This window comes from Mustela nivalis (genome assembly GCF_964662115.1).
Source record: "Mustela nivalis genome assembly, chromosome: 8".
NCBI classification, from domain to species: domain Eukaryota; kingdom Metazoa; phylum Chordata; class Mammalia; order Carnivora; family Mustelidae; genus Mustela; species Mustela nivalis.
The window spans coordinates 110,538,194-110,554,752 of record NC_139027.1 but is presented as its reverse complement, the minus strand read 5'-3'; the positions used below and the strand labels follow the sequence as shown (position 1 = coordinate 110,554,752).

Genomic DNA, 16,559 nt, shown 5'->3' with positions numbered 1-16,559 from the left:
TCAGTGGGTTAAGCCTCTGCCTTTTGCTCAGGTCATGGCCCCAGGGTCCTGGGATCCAGCCCTGCATCAGGCTCTCTGCTCAGCAGGGAGCTGCTTCCCCGTCTCTCTCTGCCTACTTGTGATCTCTCTCTGCTAAATAAATAAACTCTTAAAAAAAATTTTTTTTTTCTAAATTGTTTGGGACTAAAGAAGCACAAATCTGCCTATCTAGGATTTCAGCTTTTTTGTTCCTCTTTGAAATTTGCATTCTTTTCTATTTACACAAGCAGCACATGAATGTGAGAATATATTCCTATGATAAAAACGTGCATTGCAAAGATAACACTAAAAATACCTTGATTTTCAGTTCCAATTTTTATTTCCTTCCCAGGGGTAGATAAATTTCCTTTTTTTGGGGGGAGGGGTGAGAGAATGAGTATGATTGTGTGAGTGGAGGAGGGGCTGAGGGAGAGCGAAAATCCCAAGCAGGCTCCATGCACAGAGCCCAACATGGGGCTCCATCTCCTGACCCTGAGATCATGACCTGAGCCAAAATCACGAGTTCTAATGCTTAACCAACTGAGCCACCCAGGTAACCCACAAATTTCCAAATGTTTTAATATTTTATCTATATACACATAAATTTGCCTAGAGAAGTACATAGGTTTGTCTCATGTCTGTGTATTTACATCAGTGGTATTAGGTATTACACGGGTCTTATTCTGTAACTGTGTATTTAGGTAAATGGTATCACACCGTTCATAGAGCATATCATCCTGTGCCTTCCGGGTTTTATTTAATGGTATGTGTTAGAGACCTTTGACATTCAGGTTGAGTTCCTATTGTATGGTATGCCGGGATACGTGTGTGCTAGAATTTTCTCCTTAATCCCTTTAGGTAGTGAGTCACAAGGATCTGCTTTCAGTGATGAAACATCCAGAATTCTTCTTTTAGCCACTTTCTGGGATAGATTTGTTCATCTGTCAGCTAGAATTTTTGCTCTGTGAGGATTAAACTCTAGGGTCGGTTGGTGTTTTGTTGACCTACCTTATGGTGTCCTTGTCAGGACCTGATCATGGGACTTGTGGAATGAGACAGGGAGTAACTTACTTTTTCCCGTGTCCTGGAAAAATGTTAGGTAAGTAGGATTTGCCTTTTCCTTGAACATTTATAGAACTCACCAGTAGACCCATGCGGGTCTAATCTTTTATTATTTTTTCAATTTCTTCCAAGGTTCAGTTTATGTATTCTCCTTCTTTGAGTTGAATTTGTTTTAACTTGAAAAACCCATTCACTTTATTTAGGTGTTCAGATATTTTGGTTAAAGTTACACGTACTATTCTGTCATGTGTTTTTCTTCTCTTTGTAATTACACCCCCTGTCATCACACATGTTGTGAATTTATACGTCTTCCTTCCCAATCTCTCTCTTTCCCCAACACTTGACAAATGTTTATCTAATATGTGAATATTCAGAAAGTAATTAACTTTTACTGATCATCTTAAAACAACTTTTGGCTCTATATTACTTACCTAGGTTTTGATATATAATGCTCCCACCTTTCATTTCTAAGAAGTTTATAATTTTTGCTTTGACTATTCTGTTTTATTGAAGAATTATTTAGAAGTCTGTGTATATTTATGTTTAATTTATATGCATATAGATTTTATTCACTCTCTCATCAATTTGTAATTTGGCCTAATTTTGGCCAATGAGCATGGCCACCTTAAACTCTGACTTTTGAAAAGACAGAGGTGTCTTCTATGGCTCAATTATGAACTGACTCTGAGATTATTATATGCATGGGGGGTAGCTTGAATACAAAGAGGGAGTGAAAAATATATACAATAATAATATATTATCTATTCAAGAGTCAATATTCTATATTTGTATATGTGTGTATATATATATACACATATATATATGTATAATATGTAAAGAAAGCAGGGGCATGTTTAAATTCAGTAATATATTTAAATTAAGTCATCTAAATTGTTTTGGTTAAACTTTACAGTAAGTACGGTATTCTGTTCTTCAATATTCTTACAGTTTTGTCTCATTCCATTAATTTCTGAGACTCATTCATTGTCTCCTAATATGTTTGTGACTTTGTCAAATTTCTTTGTATTTGACCAGTTTTTCAGTATATGTTCTGATGTTATGTACTCACATGCTTTAATGGTAATGACTAGTAAGTCCCTGTGATCATCTCTTTTCCTAAGATGATTTATCACTCTCTCTTGCTGTTTTCCCTGAGTCTGTTTTATCTGCTACATTACTGTGGACACCTGCTTTCTTTCCTCCTAGCATGTTCTTATTAGACTGTTTTATTCATCCCTTCATTTTTGAACTTCCTGTATCATTTTTATTTTATAAATACTTCTGGTAAACAATCACAGTGTTACCTAATGTCAAAGCCTCTCTCTTTTCTTTTTATACATGAATCTAGCCAATTTATATCTGTTATAACCGGGATATGTTGTCATTTTCTTTTGTGTTCTCCATGTATAGTGTTCTTTTTCCCCCTCCTCCCCACAGCTGTTTTCTTTTTAAAGGACACGCGTGTTTCTTTATTCTGTTCTCTCCCTAATGATGTGCAAGTTTTACTCTCCATTTTTAATTTCCTCTAGGAAAATTCTTAAATTCTTAAACTTCTATCTTTCTGCCAGTGTCAAGAGTCTTAAATACTGATATTCCACTCCCCAAATGGTTGACCTCCCTTAAGTCCATACTTCCTTCCCTTTCATCACGTGAGCTGCCACAACCTCTGTATTGATATAACCAGCAATTTGGGAGCAAAATTATTATAATTTCTTCATCTTTTTTTGTGTGTGTATAGTAAGTAAAACTTAAGAGTAAACTTTCCTTTTTTTTTTCTTCTGTCTTCACTGTCTTCACATTACTTCCCCTATCCCATCTCTACATTTATTTTTCGTCTTGACAGAGCATGTAATACCTTAAATCTTTCAGAGTAGGTCATTAAATCTTTCGTACCTTTCAAGTCCATAAATACCTCTATTTTCTCCTACAAATTAATCTATTAGTTGATTGGACACAATTTCAAGTCCAAAATTATTGTCCCCCAGAGTTTTGAGGTTGCAGTATTGAGAACAGTATGCTCGATTTCCATCTACCTGTCATTCACCTCTGAATTGTCTTCTCTCTGCATATCTCTTAGGAATTTCAAAACTTCTCTTCTTATCTCTTGTTCTCAGTGACACGGAAGGTATTTTTAAGTGTGTGTATCTACCCACTTCCCACATTTATGCTGCTTGTATTAGTGGATTCTTTTTTCAACCAGGGACTCAGATATTCACACTGAGGACTCAAATCTGAATATGCAAATGTTCAAATTTCAGAAATATTCTTCCACTGTTGTTTTGATTAGTCCTTCCATTGGCTCTGCTTTCTCTCCTGATGGAAGAAGCTGTTTCGTTGGGTGGTGGTTGAATCTTTGGCTTTCATTTTCCACCTCTCTAAATTTTTCCATTGTGCTTGCTTTCTGTTTTGTTGCATTCTCTGAGAATCCCTTGGCTCAGCATTTCAGCTGAGTTCTCTTTATAACTCTGCTCGTCTGATAAGAGTTTGATTTCAATAATCTTTTTTAAATTTCTAGATTTCTGGTTAATTATATTTTTGGAATTGAATGCACTGTTTCCCCCCACACTTATTAGCCACACTTAAACCAAAGTCAGATTCAGTCACTCCTGTTAACTCTGTTTTCTTGGGTGTCAGTTCTACTTATTGGGTTTGGTATCCATCTTCCATGTTCTTGGCATTGCTTAAATATTTGGTAATTCTTGGTTACCTTTTCATTGAAGATTTTCCTTTTCATTTAATTCATTTTAAACCTTTTCATTGAAGATTTCCTGCTTGCAGTTACTAGAGGTAGACCATGGTGGGTTTTGCTAAGAAGTGTGGGTAGAAAGAGTGCCCGCTTCTTCCAAAGTACAGGCAACCACCTTGAAGAATGTCCATGCTCTCTTTCAGTGTAATATATGCTGCCCTGTGCTAGAAAGCAGACCTTCTGCAGTCCTCTGAGTGCCCAAGTGAGGAAGGGGTGAGAGGGCTATTGAGAGAACCAAGAGCAATAAAAATATTTCAGCTACTCCTGTTTGATTCTGCAACTCATCATCCAGTGGACTTCTCTGCCCATGCGTCCATCTTTAGGCTCATAGTGTAGGCTGTCAGAACCACCCACCCTTAGCAGTAGGCCTCTTCTGTAAATAGGGTCAGGATTGTGGTTTCTCTCTTTTATCTGATGCCATCAGATTAAAATACATACCTTACTATCTTATATGATTTGGAGAAGGAGGGGAAGGTTCCCAAATGATCACCTCTGGTTGATCACCTCTTTGTGGCTATTACAGTTGACACTTGAACAACAGGGAAGTTAGGGGCTCCAACTTTCCATGTGATCACAGATTCACATATAATTTTTTACTCTGCCAGAACCTAACTACGAATAGCCTGCTGTTGACCAGAAGCCTTACCAATAACATAAACAGTTGGTTAACCATATTTTGTATATTATATGTAGGTATATACTGTATTTCTACAATAAAGTGAGCTCAAGGAAAGAGAATGTTAAGAAAATCCTAAGAAAGAGAAAATGCATTTAAGTACTGTCCTATATTTACTAAAAAAAAAAAAAAAAAACCTTGTATAAGTGGACCCATCCAGTTCAAACCTGTGTTGTTCAAGAGCAAACTGTATTTCCCCAGGTTTAGAGACAAGGTGAAGGGAAGTTGGAATCGGATGAAGAAAAGAAGAAGAAAGAGACAGTTTATGGGCTTACTCTATGTATATTAAGAAGAGCTTTCGCAAATGCATAAATATAAAGTGATTAACCTTTGATCTTTGCTTGTTTTTAAATTTTGCACACTAATGAGATGTTCTTTTTCATTTTTAGGTCTTGAGTGTAATCATGGCCAAACCTTATGAATTTAACTGGCAGAAGGAAGTTCCTTCCTTTTTGCAAGAAGGAGCCGTTTTTGACAGATATGAAGAGGTAAAGAAGTGTTATTAATCTTTTCTCTCAAAACATTCTTATAATTATTTCATTTTAATTACAGTATTGAGTAAATAGTCTTTGACATAAGTAAGAACATCTTTGAGATTTATAAGTTGAAATAGTTGGAAAGAGGCAAGTTATGAGATATAATAATAATGAAAATGATACTGTAATTTATTGAGCACTTACCATGTGCCAGATATAATCAGGATAATGATGCTATAAATTATTGAGTGCTCACTGTGTGCCAGACAGTCTTCTAAGCACTTGTGTGTATTATTTGTTTAATTCTTCACAACAACCTTATAAGGTTGTTGCTGTTATTACCCTGTTTTTACAGATGGATTTCATGTAGCAACAGTTTTTGCCTAACGAAGTGTTTTTGGCAGGCTTGCTACATAAAACTTTGTATTTGTTGTAAATGGAATAGTGGTTGGACTTTTTGCTAGTCACTTGCTTTGTCAGTTTCATTCCTACTGAACAGCTGGATCAAAGCTTTGCATGCCTGGGTTTCTACCATTTATCGCTTTTGCCCTTTGCAAGACAACATGGACTCCAGACTTTCTATAGAGCAGGAGTTGGGGGCCACCAATCTATTAGGGAAGTTTAGGTCTGTGAGTTGAAGCCTCATTAGCATTTGTAAATGCATTGTTTTTCTTGGACTGTACTTGAATTTGAGGTGAATTGGGGAAGGGGGGATGAGGAGATTGTCACCTCTGAGGCAAAGTGAAATGTAAAATTGTTTAAGACTTCATCTCAAGTCAGAATTGGTTCCCCTGGAAAGCTCTGGAATGTGTGTGGTGGCTGATTGTGGTGGCCCCCTCAGAGGTTTGGATTGTCAGGCCTTTTCATGAGATCTGTGGGCTGACGTGACACAGTACTTGTCGACTTGGCTTTTCCAAAATGTGTATCCTAATACCCTCTAGATTTATGCCATAGTTGCTTCATAAGTAAACAAAATTGAGAAAGGCTAAGGATGGGCCCCAGTGCGGTCACTATTCCTTGTAGTAAATTAAAATATTGAAGTGACAGCTGTTTATAGGACAAACTTGACTCCTTCTGAGAAGGAACAGTTAGCTGCATTTTGCTATGAGAAGACAAAATATTGCACCCCCTTCAGATAACCACTATTAATTCTTTGGCAGTTTTCTCTTAGTCTTTTGTTTGTTTGTTCTTTTTTTCTCCCTTCCAGAATTGTGATTCTGATCTTTTGAAAATCTAAATCAGAACTTGCTTTTTCTCTATTTCAGAGGCTTCCATAATTCTCTATTGTAGGATAAGATGAAATATAAGGCCTTCCTTGATTTGGTTCCTGCCTAATACCGCAGCCTTATTTCCCACCAGTTTGCCACACACACACACACATTCTGCTTTCACCATAAAAATCCCCTAGCAATTCCCCCAAGACACTGTTATGTTACACGCTTTGTGCATGCTGCTCTCTTTTTCTAAAATGCCTTATTCCTCCTAGTGTGACTGGTGAACTCCTAATCATCCTTCAAAACCCAGATGAGAAATCTCTACATCATTGATCTCTTCCTTGACCCATTCAATAAGAATTGTTAACTCCTTGAGGCACCTGGGTGGCTCAGTGGGTTAAAGTCTCTGCTTTTGGCTCAGGTCATGATCCCAGGTCCTGGGATGGAGACCCACATCGGGCTCTCTGCTCAGCAGGGATCCTGCTTCCCCCTCGCTCTCTCTGCCTGCCTCTTTGCCTACTTATAGTCTCTGACTGTCAAATAAATAAATAAAATCTTATTGATAACACCTTTGTGCCACCACCAACCTACCTTTTGCACATTTTACACCATATTCACATTTTATTTGCTGTTTTTATGCCTCCTACTGTGTTCTGAGTTTCTTGAGGTCAAAGACCATCTTTTACTTCTCTTTCTCTGGGGACTAGTAGGAGGCCTGCAACTGCCGAACTCACTGTTGAGAGAATTTTAGACAAAAATGTTTCCAACTCGGTCTGGTTCTATTATTGTTTATTCCTGTTGTTAAGTGAAATGGTGAGAGTACTTGATAATCTTCAAGATCCGTATGGGGATCTGAACCTCAATGGACTCAAAACATTAGGGTAAACTGTATAACAGGTTTCGTCTTTTAAATAATAAATGACCAATATCAACAATTTGATATAATTCAAGCTTAGTACAAAGTAAGTTATTGCAGTGGGCTGTTTTTAATCCACTTTACCCAGTGTGGCAAAGAAGGCCAGGGACTGGCTTAGCACTTACAAGCAATTTTCCCAGGTAAGCCAGGTCCAGGTTGAACACTAGAGTCACCAAGATAATGACCATTGACCCTTGGCTATGAGCTGGTGGGACATCACCCCGAGGAACTACTAGAGTATTATCCTAAAGTTTGGCCGTTTCCTTGGGCAGCATCCCAAGCACTGGAAATCTATAGGATTACTTAAAAATACTGCATGCCTTCTAATAAATCAGAGAAGGTCATTTTGAAGAGATTAAATACTATCACGGGCTGAGTATCTTGGCTACTGTTATGTAAGCAGAAACACATTAAGAGGAAAAAAGTGCTATTTTTATGCTTTATCAAGTGAACTGTGATTTGATGAGCTGGAGGTTATTATTTTTATTTCTCAGGATGATTTTCTTTAGCTACTAATCATCACGAGTCACTCATATTTAGAAAACACTGATTTACGGGGGCTCCTAAGGGCCATTGCTTTTCACCCAGGTTCCTCAGAAAATGAGGCAGAGGTCACAGTCTTGAACAAGGATTAAATACAATCCAGCACGGCTTTCAGCTTTAAGTGATATCTTATCAGGATATAAGCAAAACAAGTTTTTACTTAATAAAGTAGATGCCTCTCTTCATAACAACGTATCAAACAAGAAAGTCACAATATTAGAAACTGGACCATGGCCACTTTTTATTAGCGTTTCCCGGTCCTGTAAGATTCAGTTCTTTGGAGCCACAGCTGCTAAAATATTAAAAGGCGACAAAATGCAAGTGTAAAAGGTTTGTTTCTTCGGTGTGTGTGAACAGCAGTGGGAAATGACAGCTGACGGCAAGCGAGAGGAGCAGAAGTTAGAGAGGACACAGCCCGAGTATCCCAAAAGCATCATAGCAAAGGGACCATTTACGAAGGGGCAGAAATGCCTTCAGCACCCTGTGACAACTAACGTTATCATGAGGGCCCGAGGGATCAGCCAGATACTCCATTGTGTTCCATGCACGTGTTTACAGAAGGCAAGGAAGGGGGTCAGGCTGTGGGTGAGCGCGCACTAGATCAGAAAATTAGTATTGACTAGTCACTATTTTTTTTATGATTTTATTTATTGAGAGAGAGATAGAGAGCGAATGCATGAGCCTGGGGCGTGGGTGAGAGAGGGAGAAGCAGACTTCCCACTGAGCAGAGAGCCTGACACGGGGCTCGATCCACAGACCCTGAAATCATGACCTGAACCGAAGGCAGACACTTAAACGACTGAGCCACCCAGGCTCAGTGAAATATCAAAGTGCAGGACCAGGACCAGCCTAAAGTAGGTCCGAGTGCAAGAGGCCAACAGTTGCCTCTTTCCAGGGCAGCTCTGACATTCGAATGGAGGACCACGTAGCAAAGCTCCGAAAGGCCCAGACAGCCTACACACCCCAGGCTGTTCATCAGGGAAGTGAAGAATTTTCTAAATATAATTTTCAAAAAAAAAAAAAAACACCCTAAAAACACAACCCTCATAGAAAGTATTTTGGCTTCAAGATTTATTTAACCCCTCTGTGAGGACACCGGCAACATGGCAAAGCTAGTTCTAAGAGCACTGGAAGAAGAGAGTTGTACAGTTGACCCTTGAACAACTCAGGGGGTGCGGCCCAGACCTCTCTGCCGTGAAAAATCCTCATACCACTTTGACCTCCGCCTTCCCCAAAAACCTTAGCTGCTAATAGCCCATTGTTGACCAGAAGTCTTACCGATAACAAAAACAGTTGAGTAACACATATTTTGTGTGTCATATGTATTCTCTGCTGTATTCCTACCATCAAGGAAGCTACAGGAAAGAAAATATTGTTAGGAAAATACATCTACAGCACTGTACTGTGTTTATCAAAACAAAACAGAAAACCTCCACATCTACGTCGACCCATGCTGTTTGAAGGTCAACTATATATAGTTAGGAGAGGGAAGCTAACCCAAGTTTGGTCAGTTCACTACAAAGCTGGTTGCTGTCCTATAGGACCATGAAACTGTGAGTTCTGTGGTTGTCTTTTCTACCAGCCATGAATCCCACATGTCTCTGTGGACACAAAACAGGTGCAACATCTCTAGCTAACTGTAAAGACTCTGAGTAACTGGTTGATCAACCCAAAGTACATTCTTCTATAGAAATAAATCCTCCTCGGGTAGGCCTCATAGACAGTGTTCCCTTAGACTGTCCAGATGATAGCTAGCCTTTTATTTATTTATTTATTTACTTACTTATTTTTTAATAGTCCCCAAGTTTTGGATCGTTTAAACAGAATTGTACCAACAGGATCAGGATATTGGGCTCAAAGAGTGGAGTGTAGAATTTTGCCTGTTACTTGTATTTGCAGGGAAATATGCTTACAGAGTCACCATGATGGTAATGATAATCATAATATTTAGTGGTTTTTCAACTTTTAAAAAAAATTTTATTTATTTGAAAGAGGGGCGGAAGCACACACTCACGAGAGAGCAAGCACAAATGGTGGGATGGGGCAGAGGGAGAGGGAGAAGCAGGCTCTCCGTGGAGCAGGGAGCCCAATATAGGGCTCGATCCCAGGCCCCTGGGATCATGACTTGAGCCGAAGGCAGATGCTTAACCCACTGAGTCACCCAGGTGCCCCTGGTCTTTAAAGTACTCTAAAAGGTGGACAAAAATGTAATTATGAGTGAGAGAACTGAATGGAATGTTAATTTACCCACACACAGGAGGAATGCAGGGAGGTGTTGGAGTCCAAATGGTTAGAAAACTGGAGGAAAGACTGGAAGATTAATATTCTCCTGGGAGGTATTGCTGATGGTCAGTTGATGGTACATGGAATAGAAGCTCATGCTTCTATTATTTAAAGCCTAAAATTGCCAATCACAAAGCCAAGAATAATATAACTTCAAATTTGGAGTGGGGAAGTAGAGATAAAGTAGGGAAATGAGCTCAGCCGAGTTTAATTATGGAATTTTCAACCTAGGAACCTATTAGTAGTACATGTGCCTGGTGGATATTAGTTCAGGAATTGCTTGTCTTGCCACAAGTCTCACGTTCTTCAAACTCCAGTCCCCACTAGAATTGGATATTTAAAGCAAAACAAAAATGTGTGGAGATCACTTCATTAGCCAACAAATTAAGTCCAGACGTCTCATTTGAAACTTAGCCCGTGGCCGAGGTGCCTTACCACCCTCACCCCTGCCCTTTCCCCCAAAGTCAAGTTGTGATGAGGACGGTGGTGGGTCATCTTCCTTGTGGTGTGAGAGGACTGGAACAGGTGTCCAGTGTGCGGGGCTGATCTGGGATGCCTAAGAGAGCAGACCCCCTTCTGGCTGAGTCTTTTTTTTTTTTTTTAAAGATTTTATTTATTTATTTGTCAGAGAGGGAGAGGAGCGAGAGTGAGCACAAACAGACAGAGTGGTAGGCAGAGGCAGAGGGAGAAGCAGGCTCCCGAGGACGCCGGGATCATGACCTGAGCCGAAGGCAGCCGCTCAACCAGCTGAGCCACCCAGGCGTCCCTGGCTGAGTCTTAATGGAAGGGCCAGCCAGTTGATCAAACCACAGCTGAGAGGTGGGTGGAGCCCACAGCTTGCTCAAGGCCATGGGTGTGGGGGAGAGGAGTGGCTTGTCCAGCTAGGGCCGAGAGAAGGGTGCTGGAGAGCAAGAACCGAAGCGACAGGACAGTGTCCACACCATGGAGAGAAGTAAGGGGAGAGGCTAGGCATGAGAATGAATCAGAGGATTTTCTGACCCAGTGGGTGGAGAAGGTGAAGGAGAATAAAGACTGTAAAGTGAGGTGGGGGTTTCTGGCACCGGAAGCTTGGGTGGTCCCCAAGGGAGGCAGAGAGAAGGGTCAGATTTATGGATGCACTTAGGCTGTTCCTTTTCCTGAAATGAACAGCATTTATCATCGTATCTTCCACAGTACCTAAGAAACATTTTGCTTATAATAGAAATCGCCTAAGTTCTAGTTAAAAATAAAGTGAGCAGAAAGGGAATTGAAAAGCATAAGTAGAGGATGAACAAATGGAAGCACACTCGAGTAGGAGAACCAAGGTTGTAGAACCAGGACGAGGAGCTGGGATTTCTTTCTGGTCGTTGTGGGAAGCCATTTCAGCGAGACTGAGGTACTCTGATAGGCATTTTGGAGACACTTTAGTGGCTGTGTTGAAAGTGGTTTGTGGTCGCTGGGGGAGGAGGCACGAGCAAAGTAGGTAGGAGATTGGAATGCATGGTTGGAGAACATGAGGAATTTAACAGAAGAAAGGCAAGCTAGAGTCTTACTCCTTCCTCCTACTGGCTGTATCGCCACAGACAATTTTCTTTCTTTCTTTCTTTCTTTTTTTATTTTTTAAAGATTTTATTTATTTATTTGACACAGAGAGAGAGAAAGAGAGAGACAGTGATCCAGGAAACACAAGCAGGGGAGTAGGAGAGGAAGAAGGAGGCTTCCTGCTGAATAGGGAACCCCATGCAGAGCTCGATCCCAGGACTCTCGGATCATGACCTGAGGTGAAGGCAGTCACTTAACCAACTGAGCCACCCAGGCGCCGCTCCATACACAATTTCCTTACCATCTCTGTGCTATAGTAGAGATAATAAGGTGGGTGGGCCTAAGGATTTTCCCGTTCTATATCAGCCCGCCTTCAGGTACATTTCTTGTCATCTCAGCCATGTGACTTCTTCCTTACAAGATAAGAAAGTTGTGGCCAGGTGCCTAGGCACTTAGTTGGCCTGAACATGGAAACAACCCAAAACTGTACCACCTAACATCAGCCAAGTTTTTGCAAAAACACCCAGGCCTGTTCCTTCCTCTAGATCGGATTTAATTTTTTTTTTTAATATATTTGTTCTTTTTAAGTTGGTTCCATGCACAGCATGGAGCTTGAACTTACGACCCTGAGAACCAGAGTTGTATGTTGTACTAACTGAGCCAGCCAGGTGCCCCTAGACCAGATTTTACAACAACAGTTCTGATACTATTAACTGTGCTTTTAAATTCCCAAAGCTTAGAGCTCGTGGGCATCCAACCCTGAAGAATTAAGGAAAAGTCTGTATGGTTTGGAAAATTACAGAAAATGGATATTAAGGCAGAAGACTCTGGTTTGAGCCTTGACCCAGACATTTGCAAGTTATGACCTTGAGCAAGTCCTTTTACCTGAGTGAGCATCTGTCCTGCGTGTCAGTTTATCCGTCCCAGAGCTTTCTAGTAGGAGTCTGAGTCACCCGTGTGTGTGGATGGGATGTGTCTTCAGAACAAAGGCTCTATAGTGGTTGAGACCAGGTCTGTTTTGTTGTGTCCCAGTACTTATCCAGAGTAAAAGGTTCAGCCAATAACTCAAAAGATACCAGTGCAAACTCTTGGCATAAATAATCAGACTTCTAATGTTTCTGCCATAAATGGCTTGAACCTCTCCACCTTTCATTTTTTCTTTTTTTAACCTTAACTAAGAGTGAGGGATTGTATAACAGAAGCCCAGGATAATCCCAGATTTTCACTCATCTTGGAGCATCTTGAGTGCTCCTTTATTTGTGGGTAAGGTTAGAAGAGCAATTTCAAATCACAGCTTGCGGACCTGCCCTCTGTCACTATTTGCCTCTGAGTGTGTGAGCTGCAGGAAGGAACCTCTCACTGCCCTTGGTAAAAAGGAAGTGTACCTTGATTAAACCAATGAAAACATGTATGTCAAATGAGAGGTTTTCCAGAATGCTAAGTACAAACCTATCCAAGAACTTGCAGGTGAAGTAGTCTAAAAGTATTGGAACATTAAGAGACAGTTGCCCCAAGGAGAAATAACCAGAGGTCAGGCTTGACCAACCAGCAGGTAAAGTTCCAGCAAAACAAGGAGAACAAGTGTGAACCTGATTTGAAGTCCCATTAGGAGACAGGACATGAAATCTGGAAGGAGCTTTGAGGCCTGAAAGCGAAGAAAGGCACTTTTCACATTAGTAATATGAAAAGACAAGGGTATAAAAGGAACAGTGATTGGTCAATAATTGTACCAGCTTTTGTTGTGTTGTTACACACAACACAGCACACCAAAGCTTAATGACATAGCAGAGCCAAGCTTTCCTCTGTCCTCTTAGGTTCAGTGGCTGGGGCTAGCAAATTAAGATGACATAAGCCAGATGAACAGGAAGAAAGACATAAAATTGTGTTGATGTTACTATTTTTACAGGCACAGGAGCTTCACCGGAAAGTGAAAACCCAAAGAAATGGGTAGACTCAGAAGCTTGTATACCATTTTAACAAAAGATGATAAATTGTGGAGTAGTGACCAGATAAAGAGAAAGAGGATTGGGGCTTCTAGGGGCAATAAATTGTGGGAAGACAGATATATATGGGGAAACAAATGAGAGGTTATTTTAGTAAGGTTTGTTTGTGCAGACTCATCTTGGTGCCAGCTTTCTGTCTTCATGCCCATAAAACTCTCTGGAGAGGGGATTCATGGCTGCCTTCATTTCTCAAAAGTTTCTGATTTTAAGCAGATGAGGGAAGCTTTGAGAAGGCCTTTTTCTGCATCTGTTGATTCTCAGTTATTTTCAGTTCACCATAATCCATATGCCCAAGTGGCATATTTGGGAGTGATATATTCCAATCCCAAAGTTTAAGATAGCAACCACTTAAATAGCCTAAGATTCTGTGGGTCAGCCATAGAAGTGGAGCTCAGCTGGGCCCACTCAAGTGTCTGCTGAGCTGGCTTGGGCTGGCTGATTTCAGGTGGCCTTAGCAAGACCTTCTCCTTTCCAGTCCACCTGATCTGTCATCCTTCTGCCAGCAGGCGAGGCATGTTGTCTCTTGGAGTCAGCCGTATTTCTGCTGCATTCTCTAGATCAAAGCAAGTCATGAGACCATCTCAGACTCAAGGAGTAGAGACCCCTCTTGATGGGAGAAGCTATAAGTCACATTGCAGAGGGTGTGGATGCAGGGAGGCATGAAGGATTGGGCTGTCTTTGCAATCAACCACAGTTCTCTTGGGTATTCTTTATGTAGTAAAGGCTTAGAACAGCAGTCAACATACTTTTCCTATAAGGGACTAGACATTTACTAGGTTTTATAAACCACACGCTCTCTGTTAACAAATGCTCGACTTTGTGGCACAAAAAGTCACAGAACATAGATAATCCATCATTGAATGAATGGGCTATGTTCTAATAAAATTTAATTTTCAAAAACGGGGGCACGCTGGATTTGACCCACAGGCTTGTAGCTCGCAGACACCTTGCTCAGAAGACAAATACTGTTACACAAAAATGAATAACACGTTAGTTTGGGTGGTAAGGATACTTTCAGTTCCAAGTAGTTACTTGGAGCCCATTGTTTGCCCTTACAAATGTCTTATTTTATTTTTAGGTTAGCCATTCCCCACTTCTTTTCCCTTTTCTCTAGAATTGTATCAGCTTTGCTGTGCAGTGAACCACTTGGGTCTTTCTTTTCTATAAGATGCCCCAGTTTGCTTTGGTTTTGCTTATTAATTACTCTTTTCATTTTTATGTTTTTTTCCTCCCCTCTCTATGAAGTTTCCTTGGGTTTGCTATTCTTCATTTCTTCACAAGGGTAGAAGATAACTTTATCCCCTGTTGGAATAGAAGGACCTCACCCGTGAAATAGCGTCTGAGTCAGTCTCCTGGAAAACTCTATGGCTTGAGGTGTATTCTATTCAGGGGTGCAGGAAGGTCTGCTTATTGCTAGAAGACGTGAGATGCATCCACAAGGAAATCAGAGAAGGAAATCTGGGGTGGCTTAGATTTACAAAGGCATGTGGAAAAAGAACAGAACAATATACGAAGAAAGTGTGTAGATAATGAACCCATAAAATTAAAATAGAGGGGCTGAGAAGCCATGAAGTGCTAGTTCTTTGTTGCTTCTATTCAAGCTGGAGTATATAGGAAAATGCTCAGTATTAATCCCTTCCAGCCATGTCTGTGGCCACGGGTGAGCAGGTGCACAGCGGCCAGAGAATCCTCATTCGTGGGGATGCGTGCAGCCTTTGCAGATCTCCATGCTGATGGTGAGGAAGCCCGAAGGACATCCGGGCTGCATGCGGTTGGCGCATTCTCTTTGGGAATGCCCTCTGTTAATGCTTGTGGTCTAGCCATTGAATTAATAGAGTTCGTTCAAGGGTGAACAAATGAACCGCCCAGTGAAATATACTGCATGTGTTAAAATGAATCCTTTTCAGGTCCCTTCTTGAGTAATACAATTCTGTTTCTTTTAACTCCACTCCATGGGAATGAGTTCCCTATTCCTAAAAATTTAGGGGGAAATGTTTGCACTGTTTTTACTGATTTTGCTTGTGTTTAAGGAGGGTGCTTTTTAGTCCTTCCACTAGAAATAGGTGCCATGGCCACCGTGAGCCTCCACAAGGTGCTCTGTAAGGGGTGTTGCTGTTTAAATGCTGAGCAAACAGTGTTTCATTTAAACCACAGCAAGCGTTGGGGCACCTGGGTGGCTCAGTCTTTGGTTCAAGTCATGATCCTGGGGTCCTGGGTTCAAGCCCTGCATCGGGCTCCCTGCTCAGTGGGAAGCCTGCTTCTCCTTCTCTCACTCCCCCTGCTTGTGTTCCATCTCTAGCTCTTTCTCTCTCTCTCTCTGTGTCAAATAAATGAATAAAATCTTAAAAAAAAAAAAAGCAGCAGCAGCAGCCTGTTGTTGGGTAGATCTCTAACCTCCTTTTATAAACTGTAGAACCAAGGCTTATGGTGGTTAAATACCTCATCTGAGGCCACGTAGCTGCTCACTAGCATGTGCTAGTCTGTTGTGGTTCTCAAAGTGTTGACCAGCTGCATTAGCAGCACCTGGAGTCCTTGTTAGAAATGCAAACTCTTGGGTGCCTGAGTGGCTCAGTGGGTTAAAGCCTCTGCATTCTGTCCAGGTCATGATCCCAGGGACCAGGGATCAAGCCTCGCAACATCGGGCTCTCTGCTTAGCTCTATCTCTCTCTCTGCCTCTCTGCCTGCCTCTCTGCCTACTTGTGATCTCTGTCTGTCAAATAAATAAATAAAATCTTAAAAAAAAAAAAAAAAGAAAGAAATGCAAACTCTCAGGCCCCACCCCAGACTGACAGAATGAGAAACTCTGGGCAGGGAGCTCCAGCAATCTTTGTTTTTAAAGCCGCCAGGGTGATTCTGATGATGCAGTTCAAGTTTGAGAACCACGAGGCATAGAGCAAGTCAGGGAGTTTGGGATTTCAATAAAAGGAAAAAAAAATGCATTTAAAGTTCTTCACAGCTGATTTCCCCCAAACAGGCAATGCAGATAAAGAGGTGGGGGACTGTTCAGTAAAAGAAACTTCTTTTTCCAGAGGACGTGACTGTATTAGATTTATTTCGCTCTTCAGCATGTTTTGCACCTGACATCATTCATCATCTTTCAA

At 41.0% G+C, this 16,559-nt stretch overlaps 1 protein-coding gene across 8 annotated transcripts in view; it reads left to right on the top strand.

Moving 5' to 3' along the window:
* The window catches only part of PLCB4 (phospholipase C beta 4), a 410,418-nt gene that overhangs the window by 248,268 nt on the left and 145,591 nt on the right, over window positions 1–16,559 (top strand). For all 8 annotated transcript variants that reach the window (XM_082744398.1, XM_082744395.1, XM_082744397.1 and 5 more), the window contains one exon: window positions 4,892–4,990. In XM_082744398.1, coding sequence (XP_082600524.1) covers window positions 4,907–4,990 — 84 coding nt within the window. In that variant the 5' untranslated portion in view covers window positions 4,892–4,906. The remainder of the gene's footprint in view (window positions 1–4,891; window positions 4,991–16,559) is intronic.